General features: G+C 53.3%; 2 gene segments (V, D, J or C); both read left to right on the top strand.

The window, feature by feature from the left end:
• LOC102176353 overlaps positions 1–12,866 on the top strand; it is a 460,158-nt gene that overhangs the window by 425,657 nt on the left and 21,635 nt on the right.
• Positions 4,875–5,669, top strand: LOC102176909. The segment is given in 2 exon segments: positions 4,875–4,948; positions 5,093–5,669. Coding segments are annotated over 2 exon segments (537 nt in total).

Genomic DNA, 12,866 nt, shown 5'->3' with positions numbered 1-12,866 from the left:
GCCCCCGGGGGTGAATTTGCATAAACCCAAACCCTCACTGCCCCCCGCAAAGCTCTGAGAGGGAATAAAGGGGCTCAGAGAGCCCAGCGCTGCTGCGGGCTCAGAGGCAGAGCTCGGGGGACGTCCACCATGGCCTGGACCCCTCTCCTGCTGCCCCTCCTCACTCTCTGCACAGGTGCGGCCCCCAGCCCTGCACCCCGGCCCTGGTCCCACAGCACCCAGGACTGAGCCTGCCTCAAACCCAGAGCTCAGCCCAGACGCGACCTCAGGGAGACGCCCTTCTCACCGGGGAAGGGGTCCTTCCTTCTCATCCCCTCCCCCTCCTCTCTTCCAGGCTCCGTGGTCTCCTATGAACTGACCCAGCCGACTTCAGTGTCAGTGGTCTTGGGACAGACGGCCAAGGTCACCTGCTCGGGGGACCTGCTGGATGAACAGTATACTCAGTGGCACCAGCAGAAGCCGGGCCAGGCCCCTGAGCTGGTCATTTATGAAGATAGCAAGCGGCGCTCAGGGATCCCAGACCGGTTCTCTGGCTCCAGCTCCAGCAAAACAGCCATCTTGACCATTAGCGGGGTCCGTGCGGAGGATGAGGCCGACTATTACTGTGTGTCGTGGGACAGTGGCAATTACAACATCCACAGTGACACAGACAGACGGGGAAGTGAGACAGAAACCCTCCCGTGCTGCTCACGCTCTCCTCCAGCCCCGGGAGGACCGTGGACACCGCGGGGACAGGCCTGGCCCGGGTCCCCCGGAGCTGAGCCCCCAGGCGGCCCCGCCTCCCGGCCCTCCAGGCAGGCTCTGCACCAGGGCGTCCGCAGTGGACGACGGGCTGGCGGGACCATGGTGTTGATGTGGGGAAGCTGACAACACAGACGCATCCATCCCATCATGGTCCCTGGAGCTCTCTCTGTGATGGCCTTGTCTAGGCCATCGCTACCTCTCTGTGGCCCTCATGTCCTGACCTGATCCCCGAAACCGCCCTGTGAAGTCTTGGATTCCGATGGAACACCCAGTGCTGTGGGCATCATCGAATCCCCCAGACCCCTGGTCGGCCCTGAGTGCCCTGCCCACCGCCAACTGGGCCCAGTGCCAGCTACCTGAGCACCCTGCTGGTTCTAGAATGCTGCCCCTCACAATCACGCCTCTCCTAGAGGATTCAACTCATCAGTCTTGTGGAGTCCTGCTCCACTAGAGATGACCTTGCAGGGCCTGCAGGCCCAGAGCCTCCAGGAGGACCCAAAAACTCAGTCAAAACCCGGGCAGGTCAGGGTCTCCTCCCCTGAGTGTGGCCTCCCGAACCCCCTCCTGACAGCTGGGCCCCAGCTGTCCTCCTCAGAGTCCACCTCCAGGAGAAGCTGTGACGGCCCAAGGGAGACCCAGAGGAGGCCAGTCCCCAGGGGTCAGCTGGGCTTCCATCCCGCCCTCTGAACCCCACATTAGGACCCAGCCCTCTGTCCCCAGGGATGCAGCCACCAGCTCTGAAAGTCCGACTCAGACCACGTGCTCATCCTGGCTCTGACCGTGGCCAGGAGACACATTAGGGGACCCCTTGGAGATGAGCCCTGGGTCTCAGACAAGCTCTGTCTCCCCCTGGCAGCTCTGAGTGCCCCTGGGGCCACTCCACTGCCGGGGTGCAGACCCCCCCCACCCCAGCTGCTCAGTTCCAGGCAGGAAGCCCCACTTGGGCCTGGATCTGCAGATCCAGGTGGGGCCGGGCAGGGTCCGTTCTGAGTGGCGCCTCCACAGGGATTTCAGACAGACGCTCAGACACTGTGCCCAGGATCACAGCCCCCGACCAACAACAGAGCCAGGCTGGGGTCAGGGGGGCTGACCACACAGCTCCAGGTCACGGCCACAAGGACTGGAGACACAGCTCTATCCGCCGCCTGGCTCCGGCCCTCCCCGGCTTCGGGACACACCAGCGGGGTTGGGCTGCGAGTCCAGACTCTGATGAACTCTGGCCTCGCTCTCACTTCACTCCCCTTCCTCCCCTTCCTCTGCGTGTCCTCCCCTCTGTCTCCCTGCCGCCTTCTCCGTGCTTCTCTCCTCTCCTCCTCCTGCTGCTTCTTATTTCCTTTCTCTCCCTCTCTCTCCCTCATAAGATGTTTGGATTTCTCCCCATGGATTATATTTAATTTAAATTTTCCATTATATTTGTAGTGTCAGCTAAACACAGATGCACAGCTTGAGAGTTGCGAGCTAAGTTTTACGTGGGGCAAAATGAGGACTGCAGCCCAGGAGGCAGCTTCTCAGAGAGCCCTGGGAGCTGTCTGGGGCAGCGGGGGGAGTCGGTGCATAAGGTTTTGGTGAAGGGAGGGTTCAGTACCATGAAGCACTCATTCTACAAAAGGCTTTTTACGAGTCAGGAGGGTTTGATGTCACCATGAAGGGAGTTAGTGCCTCTCCAGATATGAGGAGATGCACGGATGGAGATCATAAAATCTGTTCCTAAGAAGACCTATACAGAAAGATCTTCATGACCCAGATAATCACAGTGGTGTGATCACTCCCCAGAGCCAGACATCCGGGAATATAAAGCAGGCGGGCCTTAGGAAGCATCACTACAAACAAAGCTAATGGACCGAATTAGCTAAAGTGATGGAATTCCAGTTGAGCTATTTTAAATCTTAAAAGATGACGCTGTTAAAGTGATGCACTCAATAAGCCAGCAAATTTGGAAGACTCAGCAGTGGCCACAAGACTGGAAAAGCTCAGTTTTCATTCGAATCCCAGAAAGGCAATGCCAAGAATGCTCAAACTACCGCACAATTGCACTCATCTCACACGCTAGCAAAGCAGTGCCCCAAAGTCTCCAAGCCAGGCTTCAACAGTATGTGAACCGTGAACTTCCAGATGTTCAAGCTGGGTTTAGAAAAGGCAGAGGAACCAGAGATCAAATCGCCAACATCCGCTGGATCATAGAAAAAGCAAGAGAGTTCCAGAAAAACATCTATTTCTGCTTTATTGACTATGCCAAAGCCTTTGATTGTGCGGATCACAATCAACTGTGGAAAAGTCTGAAAGAGGTGGGAATACCAGACCACCTGACCTGCCTCTTGAGAAATCTGTATGCAGGTCAGGAAGAAACAGTTAGAACTGGACATAGAACAAGAGACTGGTTCCAAATAGGGAAAGGAGTACGTCAAAGCTGTATATTGTCACCCTGCTTATTTAACTTATATGCAGAGTACATCATGAAAAATCCTGGGCTGGATGAAGCACAAGCTTGAATCAAGATTTCTGGGAAAAATATCAATAACTTCAGATATGCAGATGACATCACCCTTATGATGACCGCTGTCCCAAGCCCCCCGGCCTGGGGTCTCCCCTGGGCTGTCCCAGCTGAGCCCTAGCCTGGCAGCAAAGAAGAACTAAAGAGCCTCTTGATGAAAGTGAAATAGAGTGAAAAAAATTGGCTTAAAGCACAACATTTAGAAAACTAAGATCATGGCATCTGGTCCCATCACTTCATGGCAAATAAATGGGGAAAAAATGGAAACAGTGACAGACTTTAATTTTAGGGGCTCCAAAATCGCTGCAGATGGTGACTGCAGCCATGAATTTAAATGACGCTTGCTCTTTGGAAGAAAATTTAAGACCAACCTAGACAGCATATTAAGAAGCAGAGACATTACTTTGCCAACAAAGGTCTGTGTAGTCAAAGCTTTGTTTTTTTCCAGTATTCGTGTATGGATGTGAGAGCTGGACTATACAGAAAGCTGAGCACCAAAGAATTGATGCTTTTGAACTGTGATGTTGGAGAAGACTCTTGAGAGTCCCTTGGACTGCAAGGAGATCCAACCAGTCCATTCTGAAGGAAATCAGTCCTGAAAATTCATTGGAAGGACTGATGCTGAAGCTGAAACTCCAAAACTTTGGCCACCTGATGCGAAGAACTGACTCATTGGAAAAGACCCTGATACTGGGGAAGATTGAAGGCGGGAGGAGAAGGGGACGACAGAGGATGAGATGGTTGGATGGCATCACTGACTCGATGGACGTGAGTTTGAGTAAACTCTGGGAGTTGGTGATAGACAGGGAGGCCTGACGTGCTGCCGTCCACGGGGTCGCAAAGAGGTGGACAAGTCTGCGGGACTGAACAAAGCTGGAGAGAATAATTACGCTCAGGATAGCTCAGCTGGCAAAGAATCTGCCTGCCATTCAGGAGACACCGATTCGGTTCCTGGGTTGGGAAGGTCCCCTGGAGAAGGGAAAGGCTACCCACTCCAGTGTTCTGTCCTGGAGAATTCCACGTAGAGTCAGACAGGACTGAGCAACTGAGCTGAACTCAGGACAGTAAGTAATCAGCCATGCTGAGAAATCGGAGCTCTACTAGAGGCAGCACGTGGGGTAGCCAGCAGGGGGCAGCAGAGCGCGGCCAGGAGCAGCAGGTCAGGGGCTGGGCTGCCCAAGGCGGGCTTCAGGGGAACCAGCCCTGCGGGTCCACAGGGGTCCAAGGAGCAGCGCTGGCAGGAAGTCAGGACTGGACAGGCCATCCCCTCAGGACACACAGGACACCCAGGGCAAGGGGCACAGTCCACGCCTCAGCCCACGGCCAGGATGCTGCCAGGCTGAGGGCTCCGCTGGGACAGCCCAGGGGAGACCCCAGGCCGGGGGGCTCGGGACAGCGGTCATGTGGTCAGACACAGGGAAGGTGACAGTGACCTCAGTCCCTGAGGACAAGGCTGATGTGCAGATGTGAGAAGCCGAGGAGGAAGCTGAGGACAGACAAGGGCTGATGGTGTGGTGACCCCGCCTCTCAGGCAGGGGCCCCCAGGGGTGAATTTGCATAAACCCGAACCCTCACTGCCCCCCTGCAAAGCTCTGAGAGGGAATAAAGGGGCTCGGAGAGCCCAGCGCTGCTGCAGGCTCAGAGGCAGAGCTCGGGGGACATCCACCATGGCCTGGACCCCTCTCCTGCTGCCCCTCCTCACTCTCTGCACAGGTGCGGCCCCAAGGCTCGGCCCCCAAGTGACCAGGGCTCAGGCTGGCCCTGAACGTCAGCTCAGCACAGGGGCTGCTGCAGGGGCTGGGGGCTGCAGGGAGGAGACCGTCTTCCTCACACTCCCCTTCCTCTCCTCTCTTCTAGGTCACCTGGCTTCTTCTCAGCTGACTCAGCCGCCTGCGGTGTCCGTGTCCTTGGGACAGACGGCCAGCATCACCTGCCAGGGAGACGACTTAGCATTTCTTAGTGCTAACTGGTACCAGCTGAAGCCGGGCCAGGCCCCTGTGACAGTCATTTATGGTGGTAGCGACCGGGCCTCAGGGATCCCTGACCGGTTCTCTGGCTCCAAATCAGACACCACGGCCACCCTGACCATCCGCGGGGCCCAGGCCGAGGACGAGGCCGACTATTACTGTCAGTCAGGTGGTATCGATGTTGATGCTCACAGTGACACAGACAGACGGGGAAGTGAGACACAAACCCTCCCGTCCTGCTCACGCTCTCCTCCAGCCCCGGGAGGACCGTGGACACCACAGGGACAGGCCTGGCCCAGTACCTTCAGAGCTGAGCCCCCAGGCAGCCCCTCCTCCCGGCCCTTCAGCAGGCTCTGCACAGGGGGTCAGGAATGGATTTAGGGCTCCCAGGACCAGGCTCCATGGTGTTTTCTTGACAATGTGTGAAATGTAGAGCTCCGGTCTCATTTAAAGTCAGCAAAGACATATGTCCAATGTGGTGGGGTTTTTTTTCTTTTTAAAAGAAAAGCTTGGCATTTTTTATTATGTGGAGTTTTAGTTGAACAAAAATACACTTGAATGGTTAGCAACAAATGGGAAAGTCTCAGGAGCGGTTGCTCCACCATCAGGAGCTGGAAAGAAGTGGAAGCAAAGCAAGGAATTTGCGTGATGGCCAGAGGGCAGGAGCGGGGAGCTGCGAAGACCGCCTGCTGTTTGTGACTGGCCACCTCCGGATGCGTTTCTTAGCAGGGAGGCACTGCACTCCTGTCTTGGTTTGCTAACTAATTCTTACTATTGTTTAGTTGCAAGATCATGTCTGACCATTTGCAACCCATGGACTGCAGCCCGCCAGGCCCCTCTGTCCATGGGATTTCGCAGGCAAGCATACGGGGGATGGTAGCCATTTCCTTCACCATGGGACCTTTCCAGCCCAGGAATGGAACCCGAGTCGCCTCCCGTGGGGTCTGCTGCCTAACAGGCAGATATTTGACGTCTGAGCCAGCAGGGAGGCCAGATGGTAATTTTACACTAATGGTGTATACACACGCTAATTACACACTAATCTTTATCAAAATCTTTCAAACAGTAGAGGAGGAAGGATACTCTCTAGTCTATTCCATAAAGTTGGAATTACACTTACCAATAAAGACATTACAAGAAAAGAAAGTGAAGCCCCAAATGCCTTATAAATATGCAAGAAAAAATCTTTTAAGATATTAGCCAACATAATCAACAAAAATGTATCAAAATTGCAAGTGACATTCACCCCAGGAATGCAAGTGTGGTTCAACCTAAGACAATCAGTTATAAGTGTACCACCGAAACAAATTAAAGAGAAAAGACATTAAATATCACAAATGGTGCAGAAAAAGATTTGGCAATATTGAACATCTTTTCATGACCGAAGGAAAAAAAGAAACAAAACACCAGAGAATTCTGTGTAGAAAGACTTTATCTCAAGCCAATGAAGGGCATTTATGAAAAACCCACAACGTACATCACACTCCATGAGAAAGACTGAAAGCTTTCCCCACTACCATTGAACTCCGTCCTGGACGTTCTAGTCACAGCAACTGAGCATGAGAAAGAAATAATGGCCGTCTAAACTGGTAGGAAGAAATCAAAAGGTCTCTATTCTCTGGGCGCATAATACAATATAGACAAATTTCGGAAGTCCGCAAAAACTTACTAGAGCTCATAATGAATCCAGAAATGCGTCAGGACTCAAGATTCAGATGCAAAAATCATCTGGGTTTTGATGCTCCAACAAACAATTCCATTAACAACAGTATCCAAGGAGTTAATTTAACTTAGGAGAGAAAAGATCTGTTTACAGAGTTATAAAACATTTGGTGATGAAATTAAATACGAGCAAATCATATAGAAAGACAGTTTGTGTTTTGGAGACTTAATGTCGTAAGGTGGCAACACAGAGACGCCTCAGGTGCAACCCTGGGCCTCCTTCTCCAAACAGGTCTGCCCATCATTTCACAGGTAACCTGAGACCCTAAAGCTTGACACTGAGGCAGTTTGAGGGCATGAAGAGAGCAGTGGTTCCTCCCACGGGACCGACAGTCAAGGCCCAGGGATTCACCGGCTGGGCAGCTGGTTCTGAATCTGCACCTGGGCAGATGACTTCCTGGCCCCTTCAGCAGTCAGTGCAGAGTGGCCACCAGGGGGCAGCAGAGAGTCACTCAACACCGCACCTGGAGCTGGGGAGACCTGGGCATCAGGTCCCCGGGCAGGGGCTGGGTACCCAAACCTCACACCTGAGGACAGGGGCCGGCTTTCTGTGGTGTCGTCCCGTCAGGATGCACAGACTCCACCTTTCCGCTTGCACTGACAGCCTCTGTCCTTCCTGCAGGACAGGCTCCTCCCCCATCTCTCCCCACAGGGCTGGGGCCTTTACAGTGATCTCCCTTGTCCGCTCCAGGCACACAGAGCCAAGAGGTCTATTTGTCTTAATTAGAAAAACTATTTGTATTCCTGCGTTTCCCCAGTAACTGAAGGCAACTTTTAAAAATGTATTTCCGGGACTTCCCTGGTGCTCCAGTGGCTAGACTCTGAGCTCGTGTTCAATCCCTGCTCAGGAAACTACATCCCACAGGTTGCAAATAAAGACCCTGCATGCCACCCGATGTAGGCAAAGAAACAAAAGCTTAGTACGTATACATTTCACATGAGGTGCTTTTATGATTCACAGCCCGTATTCTGCCTTACACTTAATTCCTTTGAGCACACGATCAGTCGATGGCCCAGACCACACACGGCGATACTGAGAGCCAGCACCCACCGGCTGCCCAGGACCTCAGGGGCAACGGTGGACGCTTACAGGGCCTCAGGGGCAACGGTGGACACTTACAGGACCCCAGGGGCAACGGCGAACGCTTACAGGACCTCATGGCCAAGAGTGGACGCTTACAGGACCTCAGGGGCAACGGTGGACGCTTACAGGAACCCAGGGGCAACGGTGGACGCTTACAGGACCCCAGGGGCCTGTAAGATCTCCCTCTGCTCTGGGCAGAGGAGCATGTCATCCTGGCTCTGTCACTGGGGAGCTGTGTCTGGGCCGGGCCCTGCAGCTGTGCATCACCTGTGGTGTGGGCCTGGTGAGGGTCACTGCCCAGGGAACCTGAAGGGTCAGAAGAACCTTCCATTAAGAGTTCTGGAGGTGGAGCTAGAACCAGACCCACATGTGAACGTCACCTAGAAACAGTGAAGGAGGAGACACTTCAAAGTCCTGGATGAGATTAAGGTCCTTCACCAGGGTGGACCAGGGCCTCACCTGTGCAGTGAGCCAGGAGGCCGAGGAGGAGGGGGTTCCAGGCCAGGGTGGAACCATGATGGAACAGAGGAAAGACTTGGCTTCCAGGAAACCCCGACGTCTCCACCGTGACTCTGGCCACGTGCACGGCAGGGCCCAGGATCCTCTGGTGCAAAGAACTCAGGTTTCCTGGAAAATACAGTCTCTACCTCTGGGCTCTCAGTGACAAGGGCTTCTCTCCCAGGAGTGGGGCCAGGACCCAGACTAGGGTGCAGCTGTCCCCGCAGACCCTGAGACCAGCAGGTGCAGGGGGAGCCCTGGGCTGACCCGCCCCCCACCCCCATGTTCCCCAGGCTGAGGGGAGTGTGCGGGGCTGCCCTCCCCCGTGTCCCTGGGCTGAGCCTCTCCCACCACGGCCACAGGCAGCACCCTCCCAACCCCCACCCCCGGCTCGGGCTGATTGTCATCCCCAGCAGCAAGGGGATAAGACAGGCCTGGGAGGAGCCCTGCCCAGCCTGGGCCTGGCGAGCAGACTCAGGGCGCTTCCACCATGGCCTGGACCCCCCTCCTCCTCGGCCTCCTGGCTCACTGCACAGGTGAGCCCCACGGTCCACCCACCCCAGCCCAGGACTCAGGAACAGGCCTGGCCCTGACTCTGAGCATAGTGGGATCTGCCCGTGGGAGCAGGGGGCTCCTGGGGCTGCTGCAGGGTGGGCAACTGGAGGGGCTGAAATCCCCACTCTCTGCTCACTGCTGGGTCAGCCCTGAGGGCTGTGCCTGCCAGGGAAAGGGGGGTCTCCTTTACTCAGAGACTCCGTCCACCAGGCCCGTGAGCCGGGGGGCTGAGACTGAGGGGAGGGTGTCCCTGGGTCCCAAAGACTCTTAGGCACTTAATCTGGGTCAAGCAGGGGCTTCTGTTCCTGGGCTCTTCGTGTCCAGCCGCCTCTCCTTTCCCCTCCTGCAGGCGCCTGTCCTGCAAGCTGACTCAGCCACCCTCGGCGTCAGTGTCCCCGGGACAGACGCCAGGATCACGTGTGGGAGGACCAGCGCTGGAGGTGAAAGCGTTCAGTGGCACCAGCAGAAGCCGGGCCGGCCCCTGCGCTGCTCACCTATGGAGATGATAACCGGCCCGCAGTGGTCCCTGACCGGTTCTCTGGCGCCAACTCGGGTGGCACGGCCACCCTGACCACCAGCGGGGCCCGGGCCGAGGATGAGGCCGACTATGACTGTCAGCTGTGGGACAGCAGTTATAATCTTCACAGTGACGCAGGCAGACGGGAAGCGAGACCCAAACCCCCTGCCTGGCCCGCACACCCCGGCCTCCTGTGAGCAGCTGCAGGTCCCGCTGAGGCCCGCTGCCCTCTGTGCTCAGGGCCTCTGTACATCCTGCTGAGCAGTGGTAAGTGGATGTTGGGTCCCGAGTCCTGGGGGCACACCAGCACCCTTGAGCAGGAGGGTCCCCCATGCCGGCGGAGTCCTAGGACAGCCGTGTCCCCTCTCCATGCTCAGCTTCTCTCAGGAGTGCTAGGAAGATTCCAGAATCAGGCAGGAAACTGTCAGTCGCTGGTGGCCGCTGCTGGCCGCTGCTGGCCCCTGAGTCAGGCGGCCATTCTGGTCAGCCTACCGGATCGTCCAGCACTGAGACCCAGGGCCTCCCTGGGAGGGCAGGATGCAGGACTGCAGCCCGGCCCCCCATATGGTCACCCCAAACCCTCGAAGAACCAGGCTCCCCAGGATGCCTGCCCTTTGCAACCTGACATCCGAACATTTTCATCAGAACTTCTGCACAATATTCACACTGCTCCTTTACGCACATTCCCCAGAGGCTAAAAATCATCATGATTTGCTAACCACTCTCCTTAGATGTCTTTTCAGTACGCATCTCTTACTACCTTTGGGCTGCTCGGGTATTTCCTTTTTTTTAAATTTTTATTGGAATATATTTGCGTTACAATGTTGAATTGGTTTCTGTTGTACAACAATGTGAATTAGTTATACATGTCCTGAGGAGGGGCGGCTGCATGGGCACAGGAGGGCTGAAGGCGTTACTCCACGTTCAAGGTCAGGAGGGGCGGCCGTGAGGAGATACCCCACGTCCAAGGAAAGACAAACCCAAGTAAGATGGTAGGTGTTGCAAGAGGGCATCAGAGGGCAGACACACAAACCATAATCACAGAAAACTAGTCAATCCGATCACACAGACCACAGCCTTGTCTAACTCAATGAAACCAAGCCATGCCCACGGGGCAACCCAAGACAGGCGGGTCATGGTGGAGAGGTCTGACAGAATGTGGTCCACTGGAGAAGGGAATGGCAAGCCACTTCAGTATTCTTGCCTTCAGAACCCCATGAACAGTATGAAAAGGCAAAATGATAGGATAATGAAAGAGGAACTCCCCAGGCCATTAGGTGCCCAATATGCTACCGGAGATCAGTGGAGAAATAACTCCAGAAAGAATGAAGGGATGGAGCCAAAGCAAAAACAATACCCAGTTGTGGATGTGACTGGTGATAGAAGCAAGATCCGATGCTGTAAAGAGCAATATTGCATAGGAACCTGGAATGTCAGGTCCATGAATCAAGGCAAATTGGAAGTGGTCAAACAGGAGATGGCAAGAGTGAACGTCGACATTCTAGGAATTGGTGAACTAAGATGGACAGGGATGGGTGAATTTAACTCAGATGACCATTATATCTACTACTACGGGCAGGAATCCCTCAGAAGAAATGGAGTAGCCATCATGGTCAACAAAGGAGTCTGAAATACAATACTTGGATGCAATCTCAAAAATGACAGAATGATCTCTGCTCATTTCCAAGGCAAACCATTCAATATCACGGTATCCAAGCCTATGCCCCAACCAATAACGCTGAAGAAGCTGAAGCTGAACGGTTCTATGAAGACCTACAAGACCTTTTAGAACCAACACCCAAAAAAAGATGTCCTTTTCATTCTAGGGGACTGGATTGCAAAAGTAGGAAGTTAAGAAACACCTGGAGTAACAGCCAAATTTGGCCTTGGTGTACGGAATGAAGCAAGCAAAGTCTAATAGAGTTTTGCCAAGAGAACTCACTGGTCATAGCAAACACCCTCTTCCAACAACACAAGAGAAGACTCTACACATGGACATCACCAGATGGTCAACACCAAAATCAGATTGATTATATTCTTTGCAGCCAAAGATGGAGAAGCTCTATACAGTCAACAAAAACAGGACCAGGAGCTGACTGTGGCTCAGATCATGAACTCCTTATTACCAAATTCAGACTTAAATTGAAGAAAGTAGGGAAAACCGCTAGACCATTCAGGTATGACCTAAATCAAATCCCTTATGATTATAGAGTGGAAGTGAGAAATAGATTTAAGGGACTAGATCTGATAGACAAAGTGCCTGATGAACTATGGACGGGGGTTCATGACATTGTACAGGAGATAGGGATCAGGACCATCCCCATGGAAAAGAAATGCCAAAAAGCAAAATGGCTGTCTGGGGATGCCTTACAAATAGCTGTGAAAAGAAGAGAACTGAAAAGCAAAGGAGAAAAGGAAAGATATAAGCATCTGAATGCAGAGTTCCAAAGAACAGCAAGGAGAGATAAGAAAGCCTTCCTTAGAGATCAATGCAAAGAAACAGAGGAAAATAACAGAATGGGAAAGACTAGAGATCTCTTCAAGAAAATTAGAGATACCAAGGGAACATTTCATGCAAAGATGGGCTCGATAAAGGACAGAAATGGTCTGGACCTAACAGAAGCAGAAGATATTAAGAAGAGGTGGCAAGAATGCAGAGAAGAACTGTACAAAAAAGAGCTTCACAACCCAGATAATCACGATGGTGTGATCACTCATCTAGAGCCAGACATCCTGGAATGTGAAGTCAAGGGGGCCTTAGAAAGCATCACTACGAACAAAGCTAGTGGAGGTGATGGAATTCCAGTGGAGCTATTTCGAATCCTGAAAGATGATGTTGTGAAAGTGCTGCACTCAATATGCCAGCAAATTTGGAAAACTCAGCAGTGGCCACAGGACTGGAAAAGGTCAGTTTTCGTTCCAATCCCAAAGAAAGGCAATGCCAAAGAATGCTCAAACTACCGAACAACTGCACTCATCTCACATGCTAGCAAAGTAATGTTCAAAACTCTCCAAGCGAGGCTTCAGCAATACGTGAACCGTGAACTCCCAGATGTTCAAGCTGGTTTAGAAAAGGCAGAGGAACCAGAGATCAAATTGCTCACATCCGCTGGATGATCGAAAAAGCAAGAGAGTTCCAGAAAAACATCTATTTCTGCTTTATTGACCATACCAAAGCCTTTGATTGTGCGGGTCACAATCAACTGTGGAAAATTCTGAAAGAGATGGGAATACCAGACCACCTGACCTGCCTCTTGAGAAACCTATATGCAGGTCAGGAAGCAATAG

The sequence above is a fragment of the Capra hircus genome, chromosome 17 (assembly GCF_001704415.2).
Source record: "Capra hircus breed San Clemente chromosome 17, ASM170441v1, whole genome shotgun sequence".
NCBI lineage: Eukaryota > Metazoa > Chordata > Mammalia > Artiodactyla > Bovidae > Capra > Capra hircus.
Note: the sequence above shows the minus strand (reverse complement) of the source record. Positions and strands in the feature narration are given on the sequence as shown.